This window comes from Desarmillaria tabescens (genome assembly GCF_030435595.1).
Source record: "Desarmillaria tabescens strain CCBAS 213 chromosome Unknown EV420scaffold_21, whole genome shotgun sequence".
Taxonomy (NCBI): Eukaryota; Fungi; Basidiomycota; class Agaricomycetes; order Agaricales; family Physalacriaceae; genus Desarmillaria; species Desarmillaria tabescens.
The window spans coordinates 105,347-130,568 of NW_026848320.1; the positions used below are offsets into that span (position 1 = coordinate 105,347).

The following is a 25,222-nucleotide window of genomic DNA, read 5'->3' on the forward strand; positions in this document are numbered from 1 at the left end:
GAGGGATCAAGTGCCGTGATCGTTGCATCCATCATCGGCATGTAGGTCACTAATCATGCCGAGGATGATCTTGGTATATCTCGCAACGCACTTCCACTTTCCATCTGTTAACTACCTACCTTCCCCCCAGCTCCCATGAATACAACGACGGCCCCCCTCAAGGTTCTCTTCGGCCTCTCATTTCTTGTTCCTTACCTCTTGGCGCAAGACCATACTCAGTGCGTAGATAGCGGATCAGACTGGTATACGAGTGTCACAGGGGAGACACCATGTAAGACTGCGTCTACGTCTACTCTTGATTAGAACTGAATGCTTCCCAGGCCGGACATATGAACGGTTACGCAAGATATGCAATAGCAATTGTAGGACTGCTGTTCTTCGTCAGTTCGATTTGTGTTAAATTTCTTTCTCCAGATGTCTTGGGGGCCTTGGGTCCCAAGACTCCTCCGGATACATGCGACGACCAAGTTGGTACGGCCTATCTCTGAAGTTACTAGACCCCGCTCATCTGTTCTGCGACCATAGCTGACTGTTGTTGCAATTCAATCGCGTTCGGCCTTAGTATGCTGTGTTTGACGTGAGTGATCTCCGTTTGCTCAAAGAAAAGGGCGGCCGAGTTTCAGCTTTGTATAGATGCCAGCGAGGAATAGGGTCCAGTGGCAACGGCATCGACGCTGGTGCGTATGTGCGTTTTGCTCAATACGGTTGATCCTCACCTTCAATGCCGGAAGGCCGAGGGTACTTATGAACAATATCTTATGCATGGAACAAACTCGTTCTGCACCCCCAATACTAACAAATCGTATGGAATATTCACGTTCGCGGTATTATCTATGGGAGGCATCTAAACTGTGATCTTCAGATTTACGAATGACATACAAACGGCAGTGTGCAACAATGAACTGAAGATCCACGACAATTTCTATGACCGGGTGTTTTGGAGCGATGGATCGTGGTACGCAAGGACTCCGTCATAGTTGGCTAGAAAACATAGTCTAAATCCTACACGCACAGGTTCTAGTACGTTGGATCTATCTTCAACGTAGCTTCCTCCATTCTGACGCCAAACCGGTAGTACGTGGTCCCGCGAATTTATGGAAAAGACCAATGCTGCTGATGCAAATAATTCTTTCACGCATTGCGCATCAACGACCTTAAACGGAACCAGTAGTTCACAGTCTCAGTCGACGTCGATTTCGAAAACGACCACACTTTCCCTGTCGACATTGCTTTCACAGTCGAGCACGGATTCTGCCGCTGCGAGTGCCACTCCAGCTTCCACATCTATACAGAAAGAAAGGTCATCAAAATCTCTGAGTGCGGGGGCTATAGCAGGGATCGTGGTAGGAAGCATCGCAGGAGCAGGAGCGATCACGCTTTCTCTCCTCTGGTTGTGCTGGTACCGCCGACGATATGCTGTTATCGAAGACTCGGAGACCTCGCCACATCCCTTCCCTGTCGGCCACAGTACAGTATACTCCTCAGATCCCTAGTTCTGAGACTAATGAAATAGTTAACAGCTCCATCCGTTCCCGACAATACTTCCACCACTCTACTCCCGTATCGAAGCCCACCGTCCACGAGGAGTCTCGTCCCAGGAGAGAGACGGTTCGGGGAGAAACGACAGAGAGAACTACCGCCTGATTATACCGAATAGACTTGGCTGTCGGTCCTTAGAGAGGATATTTTGGTCGGATCCGATGAGTGGGATGATGGATGATGGAAGGAGTTATCCCAGAATTTTCTGTTGACTATAGATTCTGTACCATGAGCAGGTACAGATTTTGGGAGATTTCGAACTTCTTATGGTACTGACAGGCAGTCGCCCTCAAGTCGCCCTTCGAGTTCTCGTATGGATTTACTAACGTGTTTGCTTATTTCTTCAGGGATTTCTAGTATATAAGGCTGTGAATTTCGTAGTTGGTCCCCATGTCGTGTTTGCCAAAGATGTAACCCATTACTGCCACTCACTTCGTTTTGAGAACGTTCAACGGCCCCACGATTCTAGTAATAGATTTCGCAGTTGAGTGTTTGCTTTGATAGATTAGTATTATGGTTTACATGACACCATAGAAACAAGACGATGAGTAGATTACTAGAACCGCAAACAGATGTTGAACAGATGGTAAAGGCTCATCGACGAAATCGGTCTCGACAAACTCGGCTCGGCTGTCAAACTTCCGGCCGGTCCCTTTTCCCTTCTTCCTACCATCATCATCACTTCTTCCCGCCTAAGCAACGTGTTTTACTGGAGTCGTCCTTCCGCATTGCTAATGAAGAACAAGGCGCTCTGATATTCCGTTCCCCCCGGACCACGTATGCCCTCCACTGTGAGTGCTGTATTACGAGGAGTCCTGTGTATCCCGAAATTCAGATCCATTCCCTTCTTCGTTCCTACTGGCATCATCATCAATGACCACTTTCATTGTTCGACACATTATCCGCGAGTTTCCTCTGCAGCCGCTGTCATAGTTTGAGCTCCTTCAAGCTCATTTGTATGGTGCTGAGTCGTAACTCTTGATAGGATGAACTTGATGGTTCTCCCTCAGTTCAACCACTTAGTTTGGCGGTGATTCGATGGTTTGAGGTAAAGGTAATTCTAACATCATAATCAAACAGTCCTTGGTTGAGACCGTCAAACTTTCCCGACTATGGACTGGAGCCATTGTGTGCGAGGATCAACTGTCTCGAAGTTTGTATTGTCTCTTCTCAAAGTCAACGTCGTACTGATCAACGAGAAAGATTGATCTCATCATTTTCCATGCCCACATACTGTATCTCGTACTTCTCGGGATACCAGTAGTTAGGGCTTTAGAGGAGAAGCACGGCACTTTGACGCCTCGTAGCCAGGAACACTGTATTTGGGACTGCAGTTATTACCTGTAACGATTATTTGGGCATGAAAACTTCATGTCCCTTCTCTCCTTGCGTTCGTCCGCTTCTTTCGTCCTGACTTGCTACCATCGTCACAATTCTTATTCATTAAGTCAGGATCGACCCATGCTTTCCATCGGCAATCCTTTTTCTACAATTGGAGCACCGTTCAGGTCATCAGAGAGATCATATCGTGATTGTTGCATCTATCGCCGGCATGTAGGGCACTGATCATGCCGAAGATGATCTTGGTATATCTTGTAACATACTACCACTTTCCATCTCTTAACCACGTCCGTTCCCCCAGCTCGCATGAATACAATGACCGCTCTCCTTAAATTTCTCTTCAGCTTCTCTTTTCTTGTTCCTCACCTCTTGGCGCAAAACCATACGCAGTGCGTAGATAACGGATCAGACTGGTATACGAGTGTCACAGGGGAGACACCGTGTAAGACTGCTTCTACGTCCACTCTTGATTAGAACTGAACGCTTCCCAGGCCGAACGTATGAACGGTTACGCAAGATATGCAATAGCAATTGTAGGACTACTGTTCTTCGTCAGTTCGAGATGTATCTAATCTCTATCTCTATCTCCAGATGCCGTGGGCGCCTTGAATCCCAAGACTCCTCCGGATACATGCGACGACCAAGTTGGTATGGCGACCCATCTCTGAAGTTACTGGACTACGCTCATCTGTTCCGCGACGACAGCTGACTGTTGTTGCAATTCGATCGCGTTCGGTCTTAGTATGCTGTGTCTGACGTGAGTGATCCCCGTTTGCTTAAAGAATAAGGTGACCGAGTGTCAACTTTGTATAGATGCCAACAAGGTATAGGGTCCAGTGGCAACGGCATCGACGCCGGTGCGTGTGTGTATTTCACTCAATATGGCTGATCATCACCTCCCATACTGGAAGGCGTCGGCGCATATCAGCTATATCTAATGCACGGAACAAACTCGTTCTGCACCCCCAATACTAACAGATCGTATGCAGTATTCATGTTCGTGGCATCATCTATGGGAGGTATCTAATCTGTGATCTTCAGATTCACGAATGACATACAAACAGCGGTGTGCAACAATGACATAAAGATCCATCATACCCTCTATGGCGTATTTTGGGGCGATGGATCATGGTATGTTAGGGTTCCATTGCATTGGTTCGAGGACATAGTCTGAATCTTGCGCTCACAGGTTCTAGTATGTTGTATTGATCTCCAACGTAGTTTCCTCTATTCTGACGTTAAATGGGTAGTACGTTCACTCGGGAATCAATGGAGAAGGCCAACGCTGCTGATGGAAATAACTCCTTCACTCATTGCGCATCGACAACCCTAAACGCAACCAGTAGTCTACCCTCTCAGTCGACGTCGTCTTCAAAATCGACCCTACTTTCCCCGTCGACGTTGCTTGCACAGTCGAGCACGGATTCTGCCGCTGCGAGTGCCACTTCAACTTCCACATCTACACAAAAAGAAAGGTCATCAAAATCTCTCAATGCGGGGGCTATAGCAGGGATCGTGGTAGGAAGTATCGCAGGAGCAGGAGCGATCACGCTTTTTCTCCTCTGGTTGTGCTGGTACCACCGACGACGATATGCTGTTATCGAAAACTCGGAGACGTCTCCCCATCCTTTCCCTGTCAGCCATAGTACAGTATATTCCTCGGATCCTTAATTCTGAGACTAACGAGTTGCGTTTATAGCTTCATCCATGCCCAACGATACTTCCACCACTGTGTTCCGATATGGAAGCTCGCTGCTCATGAGGAGTCTCGGGTCAGCAGGGACACAACTCGGGGGGAAAAGACAGAGAGAACTACCCCCTCCGTATACAGAGTAAAACGGCCTGGAAATCCTTACGGAGGATGTTTTGGTCGGTCCCGGCGAGCCTGAGACGAAGGGGGATGTTGTGCGATATGGATGGATGATAAGTTTTGTTCCAGAATTTCGTATCGGCTGTGGACTGTGTACCATGGGCACATACAGGTTTTGTAGTTGAGTGTCTGCTTCGATAAACAGGCATTGTTGTTTACGCGACTCCATAGGAGCAAGGCCATAAGTACACTAGTAGAACAGCTAATAGATGACAAGTCATTGACACAACCGAGCTCGACAAACTCGGTTCGGCTTTCAAACCTGCGGCTAGCCCCTTTCCCTTCTTCCGATCATCATCACTCCTCGCTGTGTTACCAACATTGAACTCATCTTTCTATGTTGCTGATGAAGAACACGGCGCTCCACGAAACACCATTGTTCTGATCGCGTATTCTCTCCACCGTGAGCGCCGTGTCAGCTAGCCTAGTAGAGTTCGCTTCTGATGCCAGGGTCCATCTCAGATAACAGTGCCCTGATCAATCAGTCCTTGGGCGGAAACCGTCAAGTTCCCGTTGATGCCAACCCTTGACCGTATGTGACCGGTAACATTGAAGCTTTGTTTTGCCTCTTCTCGAGGTAAACATCAGACTTACTGATATCTGAGTCTCGAACAGATGGATCTCAGCCTTGTTCTGTGACATATCCTAGGCTGCAAGTGGTTAGGGAGGGAATCATAGCACCTTGCTCCAATCGGAATGGAATGTTTACCGACGGAGCAGTTCCTTCCTGGGTCCTGCTCCTTTCTATGTCCTTCAAATTGACGCAGATGTGACAGTTGCCTGGACTGTGGATATGAGAACTTCCTGTGTTTCCTCTCTACCTGAGGGGTGCGTCCATCCTTTTTTTTTGGCATGACCACAATTTTCATTCATTGTCTCGGGATAGATACATATTTTATATTAGCAACCCCCTGCTGGAGCATTTTACTTCAAGGAATCGCTTCAGGTTACAAGTAGGGACCGTTAGCTACGTCATTTCTTGGTACCTATCATTTCCCTCTAGTGTCTCATAATTTTATAATTTGAAATTAGGTATGCTCCCGTTTCCGGCTTTTACTTCATCTAGGATTTCTACTGTGCTCTCGTGTCTTCGATACCTACTTGGCATGGGTAGTATGCAACGATCCGTACCACTTTGTCCTCGAGTTCTGGACCCATTACACGGCAGCCTTTTTGTACGGGAATTGTCATGTTTGTGTCGCGTCATGATTGTTGCATCAATCACTGGTCAATATTTCAGGGGAAAGTTTTAGCATAACTCGTTCCTCACCATCACGTCCCATTTCTTCACCGCCTTCCATTCTTCTAGGTCGTATGGATATAATAACTTTACTTCTCAAAATTCTCTTCGGCCTTTCGTTTCTGGTTCCTTCTCTCTTTGCGCAAGACCATACGCAATGTGCAGATAGCGGATCAGACTGGTACACAAATGTCGTTGGAGAGACGCCGTGTAAGATGGCATCTACATCCACTCTCTATTAGAACTGAACTTCTTATCAGGTCGAACATATGAACGGTTACGCCAAATATGTAATAGCAACTGTGGGACTCTGCCATTCTCCACCAGTTCGATCTGATTCAATCTCTCTCCAGATACATTGGGCGCCTTGAATCCCAACACTCCCCCAGACACATGTAACGGCCAAATCGGTATGACTGATATCTGATTTTGAAAGCCCGCTCATCTGTTCCGTGACGATAGCTGACTGTTGTTGTAATTCAATCGCGTTCGGTCTTGGTATGCTGTGTCTGACCTGAGTGATCTCCGTTTGCTACAAGGGTGACCGTCTCTCAACTTCGCACAGATGCCAGCAAGGAAGAGGGAGTAGCCACGGTATCGACGCTGGTGCGTATATGTGTTTCAACTTGGTTAATCCTCATTTTTTCCGGAAGATCCCGGCACATATCAGCAATATCTCATGCATGGATCGGACTCGTTCTGCTCCCCCAATACGAATAAATCGTATGCTTGATTTACGTTCACGGGCAGACTTGATTTACGATCTTCAGGTTGACGAATGACATACAAACGGCAGTGTGCAATAACGAACTGAAGATCCACGATAATTTCTATGATGGACTGTTTTGGAACGATGGATCATGGTATGCCCGAAGTACTGTCTATCATCGTTAGCCCCATTCTAAACTCTATGCCCCCAGGTTTTAGTATGTTAACTCTTATCGTCAGTACAGTCTTCTCCATTCTGATGTTATACCTGTAGTACGTGGACCCGCAAACGAATGGAAACGACCAATGCTTACAATGGAAATAACTCCTTCACGCATTGTGCATCGACAACTGTGAACACATCCAGTGCGTCGACGACCTATTCTACCGCTACGAGTACTTAAAAAATCTACGCCGAAAGAGAGTTCATCTAAACCACTCGGTGCGGGCATCATTACTGGGATTGTGATAGGGAGCATCGCCTTCGGAGGAGCCATCACGGTCTTCCTCCTCTGGTTATCGTACCGTCGGCGACAAGCTGCTACCAAGGACTCGATAACATCGCCCTGTCCCTTTGTCAGCCACAGTACAGTAACCTTTCTTGTATCCTTAATTCGTAGGTTAACAAAATTGGTTCTCAGCTCCATCCATGCTTAACAGTCCCCCGTTAATATGCTTCAAAATGAAAGCCCATTGCTCACTACGAATTTTGAGTCAGCAGAGAGACTGCTCGTGCACAAAGGACAGAGAGAACAACCACCTGTGTATACAGCATAGACTTAGTCTTGCGGTCCTTAAGAGGATGATTTGGCCGGACCAGTGAGCCTGGGACAAAGGGGGAGCTGCACGCGATAAACGGATAAAGACGGTTTTAAAATTGTCACTGTGAGAACTCAAGAGATTTCGTAGTCGAGACTCGAGCGTTCGGTTTTATAAGCAAGTACCATAGATTCCGCAGAAGAAGGACGCGTAGACTACAACAGTCAACATCCGATAATTGACGAAATCAGGCCAGATAAATGCGGCCCGACTTCAAACCTTAGTCAGTCACTTTTCCGTCCTTCTGCCACCATCGTCACTCGCTGCCGCTTCATTATCATGCTTTTTCTGGATTCATCTTTTGCGCTGCTGAAGTCGATTGTGGCTGGTGGACACAGCACTCTCTTCTAACATGAAAATCAGGCAACGGAGCTGAGAGGACGACACGGCACTGGTTGTGATGCGTCTGCTGAAAACAGCATTAATACCACTTCGAATTCAACAACAGGCTGCTCACCAAATCCTGACAACGTCCGAGCCTCTCAATAACATATCGGTGAACGGCAACTGCAGGAGGAAGCATTCGTAGCCAAACCACGTTGTCTTGACATGGTTTTTCTGCTCCGCCTCTGCACCTCACATCGATATCTTCAGTCTTCTTTGATGGCTCCATAACCTCTTCCGTCGTTAGGATCTACGTCGTGGACAGAATCAGAGCCATTGAAGGAAAACATCAAAGATGACCCACATCTAATACATCGTGGTTGCCGTTGTCGCCCGAACATGCACACGCTGTCCTGCGGCTCGCAGATAATAGTCTTTGTGAACCGTCACGGCTCTTACGCACTGGGATGATATTAGACCGTGACGCATGAAACGAAAATGAGCAATGCACCTACCGAACTGGAACTGCCATCAGATGGAAGCCATCGATGCGCTCCTGCAACACCGGACACTCGTCGCGGTCATTGCCATCCTTGACAAACAGATACCCGATATTACCTGGGAAATAGACCTTCCTAACCTCACCCTCCGTGGGCTAGTTGTCTGGAACAGATCACAAGCAGTTCCGACAATCTCCACGTGTCGCGCGAACCACCAACCGAGTACATGCTTGTGTGCGTTGGGGTCCTGATCGAGTGAAGATGCTTAGCGTTCCCAAGTAGAGCGAAGGTGCATAGTGCGCAAAGGTCCGTTTGAATAGCGTGCTTGATGTTAGGGTAGGGATGGCCACGGGGCGTCAGCGTAACATCAAAAAGGCTGGCTAGGCGAGCACCCATCACTGAACCCAGGTAGAATAGTACTCTCTCCAGCGTAGCGATGGCATCTTGATGAAGAAACATGCATGGCCAATCAAGAATCCCAACCTCTGGGTAGGGCAGGTTTATTGAGGAAGAAAGAGGCCAACTATCCAGTGATCAGAGGCGAGATATTAGGAGTAAAAACACGTAGCGTACTGGTACTGATCCATAAACCACACCGGCTTGTCTGCGGTCCAACGCCTTTGGGTTCGCTTGGTTCATTGGTGTTGGGATTTGCAACTTCAAGCTTGTACTAGAAGATTCCCGAAGCTTCGGCTTACTCATTTGTCACGATACTTAGATATATTTAGTACTTTAGGTAGAATATTCTAGATACTTTCCGTAGTATATAAGGAGCTCATTAGGAGCTCTTGTAGCTAACAATTAGGTATTATTCCTACTGCAAGCCTCCCACTGTTAGAGTGCCAACAGTTGGCGATTCGGATGGTGGTCGTTGTAGATAAATCCATACTCATTTATTGAGCTGCTGTCATAGAAAGAAGCGGCACACAAGGCTAAGCCGTACCCTATACTTAGTGGTGGAAGGAATGAGCAAGATGGGTAATGATGACGTAACCAAAAACGTCCGTGCCGTGGTGCCGGCCCTTCTCCATGCTTCACACTTCCCTGTGACCGTTGTTAGCTTCGATTGGGCTTCGACTTGCAGCTTGTCGACGCGTGATAATCATTTAACTTAGACGGACTGATAACCGTCGTAATAATTACACATCTTCCGTTCAACTGCACTGGTTTTTCCATTCCGTCCAACACTGTCACTTCTCAGCTTCCTTCTGACTGTAGGGAATTTTACAAGTCATTCATTGTATTCGGCGATCAATTCCTTCTAGGCAATCATTTTGTATTCAGCCTAAGCACCAGGGCGATTTCTGCGCCACTCCACGTATTCAGGAGTATGTAACACCGGATTGGAGGTGTCACATTGTTGCATTAATCATTCACACATAGTCCGCAGATGTGGTATATCTTGTTACGTGCCATCCTGTTCTGTTTCTCAACTCTCTTGCGTTCTCCTAGCTTGCATGAACACAATAGCCTTTCTTCTCAAAGCTCTCTTCGGTCTCTCATATCTGGTTCTTTATCTCTTTGCACAAGACCATACACAATGCGTGGATAGTGGATCAGACTGGTATACGAGTGTTGTGGGGGAGACACCGTGTACGACTGCTACTACGTCCGAGTTCACTTTCATTGAAACTGATTCCCAGGCCGAACATATGAGCGACTACGCCAGATATGCAATCACAATTGTGAGCTTCCGTTGCTCTTTGTGGCTTCCATATGAATTGAATCTCTCTCCAGATGGCTTGGGTGTCTTGAATCCCACCACTCCTCCGGATACCTGTAACGACCAAATCGGTACGGACGACATCTAATGCAACGAGAACCCGCTCATCTGTTCTGTGACCATAGGCGAATACTGTTGCAATTCAATCGCATTCGGACTTAGTGTGCTATGTCTGACGTGAGTGATTCTCATTTCCTCAAAGAAAAAGGCAACCAAGTCTCGATTTCGCATAGGTGCCAGCAAGGACAACAAGAGAACGGCAATGGTATCGATGGCAGTGCATGTGCGCTCTTCAATCAGCTTGATTAATCTTCATCTCCGAAAGGTCCCGGCACATATCAGCAATATCTCATGCACGGCACAAACTCGTTCTGCTCCCCCAATACTAACAAATCGTACGCTTGATTCACTGTACCATCTGTGGGAAAGGTTTAATTTGTGATCCTCAGGTTTACAAATAACGTACAAACGGCAGTGTGTGACGACGAACTTAAGATCCATGACGATTTCTATGGCCCGGTGTTTTGGAGTGATGGATCGTGGTGCGCCCAAATTCTATCATCATTAGCTCCAGTCTAAATTCTATGCCGACAGGTTTTAGTATGTTGGCTCTTATCTTCAGTATGGTCTCCTCCATTCTGACGTCAAACCGGTAGTACGTGGACCCGCGAACGAATGGAAATGACCAATGTCGCCAGTGGAAATAACTCCTTCACGCATTGTGCATCAACATCTGTGAACACATCCAGTAATCCACACTCTCAGTCGATGTCCTACTCTACCACTATGAGCGCTTCCACATCTATGCCGAAAGAGAGTTCATCGAAACCAGGTACGTCAACAACTGTGAACGCATCCAGTGGGTCGACGACCTACTCAACTGCTATGAGTACTTACTAATCTACGCCGAAAGAGAGTTCATCTAAACCACTTAGTGCGGGCATCATTACTGGGATTGTGATAGGGAGCATCGCCTTCGGAGGAGCCACCACGGTCTTCCTCCTTTGGCTGGTGTCGTACTGCCGGCGACGAGCTGTTACCAAGGACTCGGAAACGTTGCCCCGTCCCTTTGTCCCGCAGTATGGTACTTTTCCTTGTATCCTGAATTCTTAGACTAACGAAACCGGTTTGCAGCTCCATCCGAACCCATTCCCAACAGTGCTCCCATTACTATGCTTCGAGATGAAAACTCACTGCCCACGATGGACCCCGGGTCAGCGGAAGGACAGCTCGGGAGGCAAGATCAGATAGAACCACCACCTGATTATACTGAGTAGTCTTGACTGGCAGCATATAGGAGGGGCATTGTATGCGATGGAAGGATGATGAGGTTTGTTTTAGAAGTTCGTGTCGGCTGTGAAGATTGTACCGTGATATACAGATTTCGGAGTTGAGTATTTGTTTTGATAAACCGGTGTTATTATTATTTATATGGTTCCATAGAAGGAGGAAGACAACCATACTAGAGCAATCAATAGATGATAGTCATTGATGATATCTGACTATACAAACGAGTCGACGCAAGTCGGCTTATAAAAACTCCGACCAGCTCCTTTCCGTCTCCCTACCATCATCATCGCTCCTTGCCGCCTTATCATCGTGTTTTACTCCATGCATCTATGTTGCTGGTTTGAGGAACAAGGCGCTTGATCAAGGAGCCGCACAAATATGAACGCTGTATCAATACTTTGATACATTCCCGGGCCAGATCGCGAAGCCTTAATCAATCAGCGAAGCTAGCTGAGACCATCAGCTTTCCCATAGATGCCAACTACTACCGTGACAGGCGCTATTGTGGGAGGCTGACAACCTGACTGATATCGAGGGTTCGTATTACCCCTTCTCAAAGTTGAGATCAAACTTATACCCAACTCTCAAACAGATCGATATCACGCTTGTCACTGCACGCGTACTGTATTTTGTGCATCTTGAGTATTTGTTATGCGGGGGGTCCTTGGAGGCAGTCCTTGTACGTTTCTAAGAAAGATTGAGCTTTATCTGGAACTTCAAGTTGGTGGTTATCAAGACTTATCCCGTCCATCACCTTTGATTTAACGTGGATGTGAGAATCTCTATGGCTCCTTTTCCTTTCATTTAACTCACTACACATTCCCTGCTCATTCTCCTAGGGCTGAGTCGTGCTTTCATCAGTAACCCTCTTAGCAGAGCATTGGCAGAGCACCTTTTACCAAGTAAGCGGGATATCGCATGATGATCATTGCATCAACCGCAGGGATATTGTTTCAGACTGTACTAATCGTTCCTGGGAAGGTTTGGGTATATCTAGTTACGTGCTGTCATTCCATCTCTTACTTCTCCCCGCAGTTTGGGCATGGATGCGCTAACGTTTCTCCTCGAAATCCTTCTTGTTCTCTCATTTATGGTTCCTTATCTTCTCGCGCAAGACCACACACAATGTAAAGATAGCAGTTCAGACTGGTATACGAGTGTCGTGGGGGAGACGCCATGTAAGTTCATTGTTATGCTATGCCTGTCCTCGTTGGAGTTGAACTTCTACTAGGTAGTACATATGAACGGCTACGCAAGTTATGCAATAGCAACTGTGAGCCCCTTGTTCTCTACAGGCATTCAACTTCCTGAATCGCATTTCGCTGTTCAGATGTCTTGGGTTCCTTGGACCCCAATAATCCTCCGGACACATGTGATGATGAAATTGGTATAATCTATCTCTAAAGCGACGAGCACTTGCTTATCTCTTCTACTATGATAGCCGAATGTTGTTGCAATTCGATCTCGTTCGGTCTTAGTATGTTGTGCCTGACGTGAGCGATTACCCTTTCCCTTCAAAGAAAGACTCAGAGTCGTATAGATGCCAGCAAGGAAGAGGGCCACAAGGCAACGGCATCGACGCTGGTGCGTATATGTGTTTCAACTTGGTTAATCCTCATCTTTATTGGAAGACACCGGCACATATCAGCAATACCTCATGCAACATGGATCGAATTCGTTCTGTAACCCCATTACTAACAAATCGTATGCATTGTTCACACTCGTTGTAAAATTCGTGGGATGGATCTAATTTGCGATCCTCAGATTTACCGATAACATACAAACGGCGGTCTGTAATAATGAACTGAAGATCCATGATGATTTCTACGATGGGGTGTTTTGGAACGATGGGGCGTGGTACGCAAGGACTCCATTATAGTTGGCTGGAAAACATAATCTAATTCCTACACACACAGGTTCTAGTACGTCAGAACGATCTTCTGCATAGGCTCCGCCATGCTAACGTCAATTGGTAGTACGTGGACCCGCGAACGAATGGAAACTACTAATGCTGCTAATGCAAACAACTCATTCACACATTGTACATCAACAACACTGAATGTAACCAGCGTTTCAGAGTCTCAGTCGACTATGACATCGGTCACGGATTCCACTGCCACGAGCGCCTCATCAGCTTCTCCCTCTATGCAAGGTGAGATCTCAAAGTCTCTCAGTGCGGGCGCCATAGCAGGGATCGTGGTTGGGAGTACTGTATTCATAGGACTGATCGCGCTCTGTTTTGTCTGGCTGCTCTTGCACCGCAGGCGACCAGCCGTTATCGAGAACTCCGAGACGCTGTCCCCACCCTTTTTAAGTATGGTACTTCTTCCTGAATCTGCTTTGATGAGGCTAACGAAATGATCCCGCAGCTGAATCCGTGACGGAAGATGCTTCGGTTACTGCTCACCGATATGGAAATTCACTATATACACTGACGAACGAGTCTTCAGAGAGTCAGTATCTGGGAGAAAAAGTAGAGAAGATATGACCACTTGATTATACTGACTCGGAGTAAGGACTATGCTATTCGCTGCGGCATTGATTTTGTAGTAGGTGTTAGGTATAGTTTATTAAATTTGGTGAAAATTTGGCTACTATCACTACTTATGTTGCGGCATCTTATTCATGGTCCACATTGTGATTGAACGCGTGTCAGGGGTACGAGTGTCTCGATTTAGTTACCGGGCCCGGGCGCCAGCTCGCACTTACCATTTGTATGGGCGTAATAGCGTGCAAAAATTCACGTAGGCGCAAGTCACGTTTTTCCGGTCGCAAGTTGGTTATTAGCCCCCAAGTTTGATTGTATCCTTCCGCAAGTTAGTATTTTTTTTTCCCGCAAGTTTGCTGTTAGCTATAGCTTCAGAATAAGTAATGCCTAGGTTGAAATATACAAATCTCTGCCCAGCTGTCAGGGTACCCGACATTGGTTATGAACCATAGCAACGCCAACATTCCGGGAAGGAATACGGTACCTACGGTCCTACGCTGTTCAGCCGGCCATGTCGCAAACCCCTTGAACCCTCTGGAATGTCGTTCTCAGTGCACCCCACTGAGCTCAATCTATCGCTGTCTGGCAGTCTTCCGAGAATTCAAATCTATAGGGGAGTGACTCCGAGTGATGAGTCAGTGGACTGTCTAGACTGAGAGGCTTTGAATCCAGAGATCAAACACCGAAGGGAAATGTATCTGAATCCATCACTTGAAAAAGCGATGGAGAAGTAGGTAAAGCAGATGAATAGGACGCTGAAGGAATTCGGGCCATTACGGCAATAGCGGAACGACTGGTGTCAAGCACCGAAATAATGTCGGCCGGTTCAGCTACCTCTTCCCGCTCTAAACTCACGCCGCCAGATCTTATTCAGAGATCTATGATAACAACTGATGCCGATGTGTATATCACTTTTAGGAAAACACTTGACTTGCGGGGGGAAGCGAACTTGCACACTCAAAAGTAACTTGCGACTGGAAAAAGATAACTTGCGTTTATCCGATTTTTTACACGCTATTACGCCCATACATTTGCCACCACCATCAATCGAACCAGGTGAAGTCTTTGTCACGAAGTAAACCAGATATTCCTTCTTTCATTGTCACCGTCTTATCAAGAAGACATCTCTGCTTCAGAGCGATATCATTCGCGCCTTTCTGGACGTTAAAAACACTTTTTTTCGTCGTTAACTGCTGATTATCACTACTACTTTTATATGCCAATGCTTCCAATGTAGGGGGCATTTTTCCTTCTTCGTTTGACTCGGAAGACGCTTTGCTTAATATTTGTGCAGAACTTCTCATTTGCATCAGCTAGTCGAATTTGACGGAGGTGCAATACCGTCATCTGTCCCATCGTTAGAACTGGGATCCGGCAGCCTCCTGTCCCAGGAAGAAATCCGCAGGTTGATTCAGGAAAATATAGACGCACTCGAAGAAGAAGCTATCAATATCGGGCAGGATATAGACTTCTTTCAATCACTGATCTCTCGTTTTCGTAGACGAGTGGATCAAAATCGTGACATCATCTCGTTTCAAAAGTGTCTCCTCGTCCCTTTACCGCCTCCCTCTGTCAAGGAGATTACCTTCCTAGCCGACACAGCGCCACCTCGGGTACCATATGCATCAGCTCCCATCTCTATTTTACCCGTGGAGATCATTGCCAGGATACTCCAAATTGCCACCGAAGTCGCGTCTAGAAAATCTTCCTACGACATCTTCAATGTAAAGAAATCCGCACCATGGACGTTTTCTCTGGTTTGTCGCGCCTGGCGGACCATAGTATCGTCGACTCCGGCCCTCTGGTGCCGCATAGATATCCTGGGAGATGAATACTCGGACCATTTCCCAAAAGCAAAGCGACGTCTACTCCGGAAGTATCTGCAACGATCCTCACAGCATCCGTTGGATATCACGATGGACATTTCCGTGATGGATAACTTCGAAAGACCACTGAAGTCATTGACACACCACACGCACCACTGGGGTATCCTCGATTTAACAATTACACCACATCGCTTCCGTAGTATGGCATCTTCTATCGGAGTGGCAAGCTTCCCAGTGTTGAAACGGCTGTTTCTATATGTACAAGACGCACGTCTAGTTAATATGTGGGCTGCCCCGTTGCCTGAATTACGGGACGGTCGCTTGGATGATCTCACCCCACCTATTGAACTGTTCCGCGACGCATATCAGTTGGAGGAAGTTATACTTCAAGGGGCTGGATTGTCCGAAGTTTTGCTGCCATTGCGACAGCTGAGGGTTTTCAATGGTGATATTGACCGCCCTTCAGAGGTTTCATGCCTTTTCCGTGGCGCTCACGATCTATATCAGGCTACGCTGAGAGTCAGGTTCGAAAACTGGGACGAGCAGTTGGAACCAGCGTTACACAAGAAACTTCATTGGCTCTTATTGCATACAAATACGGAATGTTTGAAACATTTACGTCTTCCAGCCTTGGAGCATTTGCAGGTGGAGAAAAACCATTACACACCTTGGCGAGACACTCATGTACTGGACACCGACGAGTTCCTATTAAATTCGCAGTGCCAGCTTCGAACACTTTTCCTCGAGGTGCCCGCTCTTCCTTTCGACCATCTCGTATCGATACTGGAAAGATGTTCTCCCACCCTGACGGCATTGTCTTTGTGCGTTCACTCAACCTGGGCATCGCGTTTTTACCGGCAACTAGATTATAACAGGTCGTTCTCATGCCTTGTACCGCATGTGAAGCACCTGTCTATCCGTGATGATTTCTACGTGCAGGGAATTCACCCGCATTATGCAACGGCGCCAGGCACCCACAACGACGAGCTCGTCGATGTAGTTGCCTCACGGAGAAATTCCGAGGCGAATCCAAATGAGGTCGCGCTTCTCAAATCTCTGACATTGTGTACGCCGTACACATTTGGGAAACCGCAGACTGTTATCTGTTCCTTGAATAGGTTTGAAGGATTGGCGGTGAAGCATTATGGATATGCAAAGCCGAAGAGACTGCCATCGCCACCCAATTCACGAAATAATTAACTATCGTACTTCATTTCCTGAATCTCGAAACTTTACTCCCTTAGTACCCTATCCCCATCTCAATTATGACGGCGGTTGAACTGAAAGTTTTTGAGGATGTTTTAGGTGATAAATATGACGGCACTCGATCCTCATCGAAACAATTTCTGGAGGACTGTCGATGAAGTTCTATGGATACGCAAAACGTGACCTAGGAGAAAAAGGAAGAGCGAAGGGTCCGACCAAGCCCGCTTCAGATACGAGCATATCAGAACGTATAGTCTGGTCGGGGTTACTTGAGATGGTCGCCTTGAAATCACCGTCACCAACTTGAAAATAACGGGAAAGTACTCAGCTCGAGAGTGTAGAGTTTCTTCCCCGACATTTCTGTTGACGGAATACACTGAGAGTGAAGCTCAAGAGTCTTCTCGGATAGTCAGCCCAGGTGAAAGGAATCTGTCGCCATTCGACTAATTTCCAGGCCACGACCGTCACCGTCGCATTCACGCATTCAACTTGCGCTAGTCAATCGCTTACCAAAAATGGGTCATATCGCCACGTGCTGTTGCTTAAACTAACTCTCACTGACACTTTGGTGGAGCGAGCTGCTCTATGCCGATTCTAAAGGGTGTCGCATTTTACTTTGTTAAGGTAGAGGGGTGACTATCGAAGCGAAGAATTCTACTCCAGAACTTCCTCGGTTTGGGGTCTCGCTGCGACTCTGGGTTGCGGAAACTTGCAATTTCTTTCTACTGCCAGCACCGCCAGGTTCCTTGAACGCGCCAGACGTGTTTGCTTTTCGCCTCTGATCTGGTTGTTCTGTGCCTGAGTATGCTGTAGATGCTTACTTTGAAGAGACGGGGTCCCGGATCGCTCATGACTGGTTCGGGAGCGTTCTGAATCCTTATCAGCTACAGGCGACGGTATCTATTTTCCTGAAAACTCACGACGCAAAAGATAATTGTCCTTGACACCAGTACCTTAAAAGCCGCTTTTCTTAAACATACTCTTTAGGCGACGGGCACCGGCTGATGGCGTGGGGAGCTCGATACACGTTCAGGGATCTCAGTGTAGGCTATCCGACGAAAACTAGTCTTGTCCAACGGTACTGGTCGCTCATTCTATTACCGCAATTAGACTATTATGCTCTGGTGACCGATACGCTTTCTTTCACTCTAAAAACATTTTATGTATACATTCCTGGAGAGAACGTACTTGTCGAAGTCGATCAGATGTCGGCCGTCTTTCTTCGACGCTCTCGGGCTATCTTCCGAGATGTCCGGGATTCAGCGTTTCATTCTTATACTTCTGAGGTTCTTCTTACCCCCCGGACCCCAGAGCCGACACGCATTTTCACTAACTACGCATTCTTTTCTATTGTCGTTAAAAGATCGTCTCGCACGGATCCTTTGGTACCCATGGGGTGTTTTATCTGTCATCAATCACTCGGTGATGGTGTCGGTTGTCCTTAATAAACAGAGAAGACACAATATCCCACCACATTCCCTTTCTTCCACGCCCACCATGCTGTGGCTACCGCTTCTTTTGGCTGCTACATTTTTTTCTGTATCGAGTCTTGATATTCTTGGCTTCATTAAAGGTGAGGTGCTCTGTGCTTATACATGGCGAAGCGGCTGCTGATTGGAATTGATAGCGCCACGGTTGTACTAAGGGATATAGACCGTTGTTCGACCCGTATTCGTTTCCTGGAAATGCTCTCCCAACAACCTGGTGGAATATAGGCTTTAGGTGGACCTGGCTTTATCGGCGTACCGGTATGTGTGTTGCTTCATCAGCAAGGGTTCATCTCTCTGAAGGACATTATTTAGCACACTTCGAGCATTCTTATGATTTGACTACGATTATACCTGTTTTCGGGAATCCGTATTATGTGGGAGCTTCTGCCGATATTGCCAAGCAGGTCTGGGGCAACGAATTGAAGACGAATCTGGCGAAGCCACAAGACTTCACGACCGAAAGGTGCGGAATAACTGTGAGAATGATATTATTATTGACATGCCTTTCATACAGAATATTTGGAGGTAGCATCGCTTCAGCTCACGGTACCGACTGGAGGAGGCATCGTCGAGCTGTGGCACCTTCGTTCAACACTGCAATGTAAGGAAACGAGAGTTGCGAAGCGCGCTTTGGCTAAGCTCACAACTTTCCATATAGGTACTCCACTGTCATCAAGGAATCAGGAGTGGTGTATCGCGATATGGTCTCCAAGGAAGCATGGGAAGAAAGAAATACCGTTGTAGTGACCGATATGGACAGGATACTCCACAGAGTAAGTTTAGGATTCACGAAATCCTTCAGTTAATTCTAACCGAGAACTAGTTCACGTTAGTTATGATCTATCGTTTGGAATGCCGGTAGAATGGACACGAGGAAACGACCACTCCGAGCTTACTACTTTTGATCGTGAATTTTCTGTTGCTGCTCGAACAATTATCTACCGCCTTATACTTCCCGACTGGGTGTGGAAATTGCCTATCCAAAGGTGAAGATAGCCATTTTCTTTCGCCGGGAACTTGTCACTGAATTATTTTCTGGCTGCCAGCCTTCGTGCTATCATGAAGTCATGGAAAAATGTACTATCTCTCATGACTAGCATCGCCGCTAGAAGAAAGGCAGAATTTTCAGCTGAAAAAGATTTCAGTGACGGTAATATACCGGACCTGTTGACGAAGCTGGTTACTGCAACTGATGGCACGAACAAATACGCGCTGGGACCTGTGGAGGTGGTGAGTTATCTTCCATCTTTTTCCGCGTTTTCAACTTAGTGAAACGTAGACGGCAAATATGATGTCCCTTCTTTTCGCCGGAAACGAAGTGTGTACGTTTTGTCTCTCGATAACAATATTTAATGTCCCAGGACTACGACAGAAACCACGAGCAGCCCCCTACTGTCAACTATCATGCTCCTAGCTCTTCACCCTGATGAGCAGGAGAAGGCGTACCAAGAAATCCTACGCGAAGCCCCGTCCAAGGAAGGCCTTGTGCGTGATAGTTCTCGGTCATCAAGTTCTCAGTATCATATTTCATTTCCTAGAGCTTTGGTATTGTTTCTGATCTCAAGCATCTCTTCGCGTGCTTCAATGAAGCCCATCGACTCGTCCGTGCGTCATCATTAACCTATGCGAATAGTTACAATGAATCTAAGCTGGGATTTTAGCCGTTACAATAAACTTGCCTCGGGTTACTACGGAGGATACACCTATCCACACCTCTCGCCCAGTGGAAAGGGATCATATCCTTCCGAAAGGATCTCGTGTTGTAATTGACATTGTGTTCGTCTGTAAGTTTTCTTGTGTCAATCTCAATACGAAGGTCGCTGATTTCACTGAAAGGACATAATCCGCGCGACTTTCCTGACCCAGAGAAGTAGATCCCTTCGAGGTGGTACGATGTAGCAGAGCATGACTTTCTCATGTTCGGCTTTGGGCCTAGAGCATGTGTATGCAGGAAATTTGCTCAGACTGAGGCCGTCTGTTTTCTTGCACATTTCTTGAGGGACTGGAAGACGGAAGTCGTCCTAGAAGCTGGAGAGACGGCGGCACAAGCATGGGATAGGATTGCTTCAGGTGCTACTCTACGTGGAACCGCGTTTTCGCTGGGGTCTGTGCCGTTCAAATTGGTCGCAAGAGACTCCGAGTCGAGTTAGTAATGTACTAACACGTTTGTCTTTTGTGTATGTAACCATTTGTGATGAAGACAGATTTTTTTGTTTCGTGGATGGCGGTATGATGAACGGATTTTGTTTTTCTTTCCTAAGCGCGAGACGGGTCGATGCCTCAAGTTCGACGTTGGCCGAGGCTCGAAGCGGCGGATCGACGTGGCTGTGCATTTCGCAAACATCTCCAAACTTTTACGACGCGTCAACGCGATTGGTCTGGACTCGGACTTGCTTCCTGCCATCATGGGCGACGATACAGCAAAGCCTGCCTCCTCATCCTTGTCTTCCCAGCAACATAGCATCGCCAACGCGAATGATATCGGCTCACAGCTGTGTCGAGCAGCGACTCCAGGGCCATCCGGTTAGATTACGGTATCCTGTCACTGACAACGATGGGATCATTCATCACGTTTTTTTTTCTTAGGGCCACCGGAACCATCACTAGGGACGCCCTCTGTTCCTGTATTCAACCAGAATGACGCTGGTAAGCGCGCTGAACCTGCATTTTCTTCAAAGCTAATTATTTGCTACTAGTCGCGTCGCATACAAGCACCCCGTTGAAGTCTTCACAGAAAGGAGTTTCAGCGACTCCGACGACTGCGAGACCGTTTCCCATGTCGCCGCCTTCCCAGTCCGTTATGTTGGAGCCAGACGAGCTCGAAGTGCCCCCTACTGTTGACGACGACGACGATGACCTACCATCAGTATCGCAGCTGTCGCAGCTGGTGGCAAGCACACGGCCTGGTTTCACCAAGGACGAAACTCCGGTACGTACATTCATTACTTGGTGCAATTCGCGTGCTGATTCCCTCTACAGGAACCATTCATCTCTGCTCCCTTTGCCTCCACGCCCAAACGCTCTCAATCCCAGAGGTCGCCCATCAAAGTTCCACTGAAACCTTCGCCTGAAATAATTTCTATCTCATCTTCCCCTGCTAGTCCTCCCAAAAGTCTTAGCCAGACCAACAAGCCAGGATCCCAGAAGCGCAAACAAGACGATGGCGATCGTAGTATTACTGCTTCTGAGCAATCTGCGAAGAAGCAGAAAGTCAAAGCTGCTAGGCGCCCGACTACGTATAAACACCAGGTTCACTGGGAGTTGGACGGAAATGTCGTGATTAGGATCAAGAAGACGCTTTTCAGACTGCATCGGAGCGTAGTGAGGCATAGCGAATGGTTGTCTAAGCGGTTCGAGGCGGAGCCGAACGGTTTTGAGGGTAAAGATCCGATATATAATGTCGAAGAGGAAGATGGGGTCGCGGTGGAAGACTTTGAGGTTCTCTTGGACGCGATGGATGACGCTATGTATGTCCTCTTGCCTTTCCTCTGTTCGTCGCTGACAGCTCCCTAGCACCTACTTCTATAACCCTCCTGACTTTTTCACTGTCGCTTCTATCTATCGCGCCTCCAATGCACTCTCCTTCCCTCGCTTCCGAGACTGGGCGACACGATACCTCGAAGAAATGTGGCCTTCCTCCCTGTCTAAAGTAACCATTAATCCAATCAGCCATGCTTCCGCCGCCGTCATACTTGCGCGCGAATGCGGCCTCAAGAGTATCCGCAAACGAGCGTTGTACGAACTCGTGCGCCTCGCTGGGTTCGGCCAAGACGATTCAGACGACGAGCCAGACGAACCTAGGTCCAGGAGATCCCGCGCTACGATCTCTTCATCCGACTACAGGCATCTGGTTCGCGCTCGGGAGATGCTCACCTCCGCATGGACCACCCGGATTGCTACTGCCACTTTTGGCATCGAGGGTAGGTGTGTCTTCGGGAATCTGAGGTGTACGGCTACGAATGTGAGCTTGGTTGCCTCGAGGCACCAGGAGATGGTCGGTTCGTCGGGGTTGTTCGAAATGTATTTGAGGGACCCGATTTGTGGGACTCAGGCGCTGATGGAGTTGGATTGGGCCAAGGTGGGGTATTGCAAAGCCTGTGTGGATCAGAGGATTGTGGTGTGGACGAAGGCGAGGGAGAGGATGTGGGAGGATTTGGATATTTGGTTGGGGCTGGATAAGTGCTGATGCGGGTGGGCAATAAGAGGTAATGAACCTTTAGGTTTAAATATGGTGCATGCACGTTTAGATTCTTGTTATATTGCCATGGTACGATACTTGTAGGTAATTAACAACTTTGTGGACGTTATGCAGTGCATAAATGTATAAATAAATCTCAGTATCAGACTTTTCAAGTCCCTCTTAGCTCAGTTGGTAGAGCGCGTCACTAGTAGGTGCTATGACGAGGTCAGTCGTTCAAGTCGGCTAGAGGGAATTGTATTTCCAACGAAACTTCAACCTTTGTAGAATGTATTTTTTTTCAATCGTTCATCTGAGATCTCAACAGATTCATATTGTACAATGTATATATTGAGCCCTGAATATGCATCCAGCACACTGCGACACCGTTTTTGCCGCACGGCGGCCTCATATGATTCATGACCTCTTAGATGAGCCATGGTTTCAAATGAGTGCATCCTGATTCCTCTCATACTGTTTATAATTTTTACTTTATGCCTTCTTGCGGGTCAGTCATTGAGCCAACGAAATAGATTAGACGCAGCAGGTCTCTCTACTTATCGTCTTTGGTCCACAAACTCTATATGGCCCAAGGGAATCTTCCCACGTCGCAACTTGATTCTGACTTAAATGATTCAAGTGACGTCTCAAAGTTCTGTGAATCACAGCTTGACGGGAAGCGAAGTTTGTGGTCTTGGCATTCACACCCTCTGACAGCGTCTAAATTTTTATAAGTACATGTATACCTGGAGATCTGGTATTTATATGCGCCCCTTCTTTTGACGGTGTTGATTAGCGCCGATTCCGTTACGCGTCCTCTCCCTCGAGGCATCCTCCGTTATTGCGTCTGGATTCGGACAGCGATGAATTCGGAAAGAAGGCAACGCCACAGCGGTCCGGACTCCGAGCTCGGTACATCGTCCGCGGACAAGCTGACCTCGCTGAACAGGGACGGTTGCGGGAACATTCCTGAACCCTGTGTCGACGTGCAGCGCCCAAAGGTTACTGAATAGCCTGAGGCTACCTGAATGATGGAGCAGTGACGCCACAGAGCAAGACCAGAGAATGGCTAGATTGAGGCTAGATTGCATATATGTTGTTTATCTGCAGAAAAAAGAGGTCCAGGTCCTTCATGAGTGGCTAGAAAGAAAGTGGTGTCACTGATAACTTGAACTCTACTCTTTTTTTCTTCCTCGACGAGGACAATACAGATAGGACCCGCCTCGGTACAAAGTGGACGTTGGTCACCAGACCCACGTCAGCGTCATTTGACTCCACCTCGGATAACACGTGAAATTACCCATTTCATAATCGACTCGTTTATATTACCAGGTCTTGTCTTGCCCTCACATCCATTCCTCCAACAACAATAATGCTGAGACCACGTCCACAACCAATCCCCCTTCCCTTCCACTTTGAGCCAGACAATAACAACGGCCGCTATTATGAAGACGATGATGGTCGGTTTCTTTTCCCCCACTCCTTGCTGCTACCCACGCTGACGAACGATGCCCCGTCCTCGCCCATCGCCCCTTTTCATTCTCCCGTCTATAGATGAGACGCCTGAATACCGCTTGAATCTTGGTGCAGAAACTCCGGGAGAGATGACGCCTTCGATATCCTCATACCCCTTCGCGTGGGAGAGGACGGGCTCGAGGACCCCCGTACGAAGACGGTCCATATCCAGCTTGCGGAGGAGCAGCAGGACGAGGAAGGATGCCGTAGACAGGGACTGTGGCATTTGGTATGTTGCCAGATCATGATATTTCTCGCTCCAATATCTAACCCAGTTCACTAGCTTCGAAAGCGCTGTAGTCCCCTGTCGAACCCTGTGCTGTTCAAAACTGTTTTGCCTAGAGCACATTGCTGATGTACGTGGCCTACTAGTTGCTGTCTACTTTCTGCTCATCCCAAGGCTAGTGGCTACACGGTTCACGCTCCGACGGACGTTGCCCATCATGCAAAACCCGTTGTACCCTCAAAAAAGATACCATTCTCCTCCCCGTACCCCATCTACACTCTCCTATACCCCCGACACCCCCTCCAAGTCTTCGTCTCCGACCTAGAAGCCCGTCGACATCCGAATCTGAGACCTCGGATGCGGGATCGGAGCAGAGCGAGGACTCCGATGCCGACCACGGCTACCAGACTGACACCCTTGATCTTTCGGGGACCAAGGTTGCCAGCAAGATTTTAAGCATCGTCGGATTGACGCTCGTTTTCTATGTTTTGTTGACTTGACCTCTCTACACCCCACTCCTATAATTTCCTTTCCAGCATCATTTTCTCACTTTTTCTCACTAGCCGTGGCATCTTTTCAACCTTCTAATGTTGTTTTGGTATACGTCTGTCATTTGTTGCATCATGTAATACTACCAAGGGATTGAATGAACACATGTACGAATACAACATGACCTCTCGGAACATCATCTTCGCAAGGTCACTGGCGAGGGTGAATTGCATTTGCACCTATCACCGCCGACCATGAGGAAAACACCGTCAGCTGGTCTGCTGGCACAGACATAGATATCGAGAAGCACGACAACGTTAATCAGAGCAGCAGACCGAGAGATGGTGATGGAGCCAAGCATACCATCATCACATGTCCAAATGCTGCAAAGACTGTATATAGCACCTCCGCCCGAAAGCAACGACCCACCGAGGGTTACAAGATGAAAAGA

The 25,222-nt window shown here is 47.6% G+C and overlaps 12 protein-coding genes and 1 non-coding gene across 13 annotated transcripts; 12 read left to right on the plus strand and 1 right to left on the minus strand.

The window, feature by feature from the left end:
* Positions 1-135: 135 nt before the first annotated feature.
* On the plus strand, positions 136-1,657 carry EV420DRAFT_1643782 (uncharacterized protein; the record flags this gene model as incomplete). The annotated part of the gene is made up of 9 exons (XM_060477555.1): positions 136-271; positions 321-362; positions 415-471; positions 526-577; positions 634-681; positions 863-955; positions 1,015-1,020; positions 1,076-1,467; positions 1,521-1,657. The coding sequence occupies 9 exons, from the start codon at positions 136-138 to the stop codon at positions 1,655-1,657; spliced, it is 963 nt and encodes a 320-aa protein (XP_060329752.1).
* Positions 1,658-3,195: 1,538 nt separating this feature from the next.
* EV420DRAFT_1271502 (uncharacterized protein) lies at positions 3,196-4,054 on the plus strand (the record flags this gene model as incomplete). Its single annotated transcript, XM_060467641.1, has 7 exons — positions 3,196-3,322; positions 3,372-3,413; positions 3,472-3,528; positions 3,586-3,637; positions 3,694-3,737; positions 3,792-3,861; positions 3,922-4,054. 7 exons carry the CDS (start codon positions 3,196-3,198, stop codon positions 4,052-4,054), a joined length of 525 nt encoding a protein of 174 aa, XP_060329753.1.
* EV420DRAFT_494849 (uncharacterized protein) lies at positions 3,766-4,687 on the plus strand. Its single transcript, XM_060482367.1, has 3 exons — positions 3,766-3,861; positions 3,922-4,515; positions 4,580-4,687. Exons 2-3 carry the CDS (start codon positions 4,123-4,125, stop codon positions 4,640-4,642), a joined length of 456 nt encoding a protein of 151 aa, XP_060329754.1. The 5' UTR covers positions 3,766-3,861; positions 3,922-4,122; the 3' UTR covers positions 4,643-4,687.
* Positions 4,688-6,467: 1,780 nt separating this feature from the next.
* EV420DRAFT_493956 (uncharacterized protein) lies at positions 6,468-7,730 on the plus strand. The gene is made up of 7 exons (XM_060482366.1): positions 6,468-6,596; positions 6,644-6,713; positions 6,761-6,853; positions 6,911-6,916; positions 6,973-7,064; positions 7,120-7,284; positions 7,340-7,730. The coding sequence occupies exons 2-7, from the start codon at positions 6,670-6,672 to the stop codon at positions 7,519-7,521; spliced, it is 582 nt and encodes a 193-aa protein (XP_060329755.1). The 5' UTR covers positions 6,468-6,596; positions 6,644-6,669; the 3' UTR covers positions 7,522-7,730.
* Positions 7,731-9,504: 1,774 nt separating this feature from the next.
* On the plus strand, positions 9,505-10,591 carry EV420DRAFT_1548269 (uncharacterized protein). Its single transcript, XM_060473384.1, has 8 exons — positions 9,505-9,669; positions 9,725-9,736; positions 9,794-9,934; positions 9,985-10,026; positions 10,079-10,135; positions 10,190-10,241; positions 10,298-10,459; positions 10,514-10,591. Exons 3-7 carry the CDS (start codon positions 9,799-9,801, stop codon positions 10,371-10,373), a joined length of 363 nt encoding a protein of 120 aa, XP_060329756.1. The 5' UTR covers positions 9,505-9,669; positions 9,725-9,736; positions 9,794-9,798; the 3' UTR covers positions 10,374-10,459; positions 10,514-10,591.
* On the plus strand, positions 10,398-11,081 carry EV420DRAFT_1548279 (uncharacterized protein; the record flags this gene model as incomplete). The annotated part of the gene is made up of 5 exons (XM_060473385.1): positions 10,398-10,459; positions 10,514-10,606; positions 10,659-10,664; positions 10,721-10,896; positions 10,978-11,081. Coding segments are annotated over exons 1-4 (172 nt in total), but the record flags the coding sequence as incomplete, so codon positions are not given.
* Positions 11,082-12,388: 1,307 nt separating this feature from the next.
* EV420DRAFT_1548294 (uncharacterized protein) lies at positions 12,389-14,039 on the plus strand. Its single transcript, XM_060473386.1, has 10 exons — positions 12,389-12,532; positions 12,586-12,627; positions 12,685-12,741; positions 12,796-12,847; positions 12,895-12,938; positions 12,986-13,058; positions 13,119-13,213; positions 13,251-13,254; positions 13,331-13,668; positions 13,724-14,039. Exons 1-10 carry the CDS (start codon positions 12,397-12,399, stop codon positions 13,840-13,842), a joined length of 960 nt encoding a protein of 319 aa, XP_060329758.1. The 5' UTR covers positions 12,389-12,396; the 3' UTR covers positions 13,843-14,039.
* A 617-nt stretch (positions 14,040-14,656) lies between these two features.
* On the plus strand, positions 14,657-16,806 carry EV420DRAFT_1480522 (uncharacterized protein; the record flags this gene model as incomplete). The annotated part of the gene is made up of 4 exons (XM_060469677.1): positions 14,657-14,805; positions 15,137-16,489; positions 16,544-16,734; positions 16,787-16,806. The coding sequence occupies 4 exons, from the start codon at positions 14,657-14,659 to the stop codon at positions 16,804-16,806; spliced, it is 1,713 nt and encodes a 570-aa protein (XP_060329759.1).
* Positions 16,807-18,371: 1,565 nt separating this feature from the next.
* Positions 18,372-20,514, plus strand: EV420DRAFT_1764847 (cytochrome P450; the record flags this gene model as incomplete). The annotated part of the gene is made up of 13 exons (XM_060480794.1): positions 18,372-18,452; positions 18,502-18,622; positions 18,677-18,827; positions 18,879-18,965; positions 19,023-19,068; positions 19,125-19,137; positions 19,188-19,350; positions 19,411-19,594; positions 19,644-19,686; positions 19,779-19,849; positions 19,903-19,969; positions 20,026-20,180; positions 20,239-20,514. 13 exons carry the CDS (start codon positions 18,372-18,374, stop codon positions 20,512-20,514), a joined length of 1,458 nt encoding a protein of 485 aa, XP_060329760.1.
* Positions 20,515-20,769: 255 nt separating this feature from the next.
* Positions 20,770-22,550, plus strand: EV420DRAFT_1764848 (uncharacterized protein; the record flags this gene model as incomplete). The annotated part of the gene is made up of 5 exons (XM_060480795.1): positions 20,770-20,887; positions 20,951-21,010; positions 21,061-21,293; positions 21,344-21,831; positions 21,878-22,550. 5 exons carry the CDS (start codon positions 20,770-20,772, stop codon positions 22,548-22,550), a joined length of 1,572 nt encoding a protein of 523 aa, XP_060329761.1.
* Positions 22,551-22,718: 168 nt separating this feature from the next.
* On the plus strand, positions 22,719-22,797 carry EV420DRAFT_t152. The gene has a single exon. It is a non-coding gene; the product is annotated as a tRNA-Thr (tRNA).
* A 435-nt stretch (positions 22,798-23,232) lies between these two features.
* On the minus strand, positions 23,233-23,885 carry EV420DRAFT_1548315 (uncharacterized protein). The gene has a single exon (XM_060473387.1). It carries the CDS (start codon positions 23,630-23,632, stop codon positions 23,303-23,305), a length of 330 nt encoding a protein of 109 aa, XP_060329762.1. The 5' UTR covers positions 23,633-23,885; the 3' UTR covers positions 23,233-23,302.
* On the plus strand, positions 23,886-25,050 carry EV420DRAFT_1548318 (uncharacterized protein). The gene is made up of 3 exons (XM_060473388.1): positions 23,886-24,285; positions 24,340-24,412; positions 24,462-25,050. The coding sequence occupies exons 1-3, from the start codon at positions 24,050-24,052 to the stop codon at positions 24,780-24,782; spliced, it is 630 nt and encodes a 209-aa protein (XP_060329763.1). The 5' UTR covers positions 23,886-24,049; the 3' UTR covers positions 24,783-25,050.
* Positions 25,051-25,222: the final 172 nt, after the last annotated feature.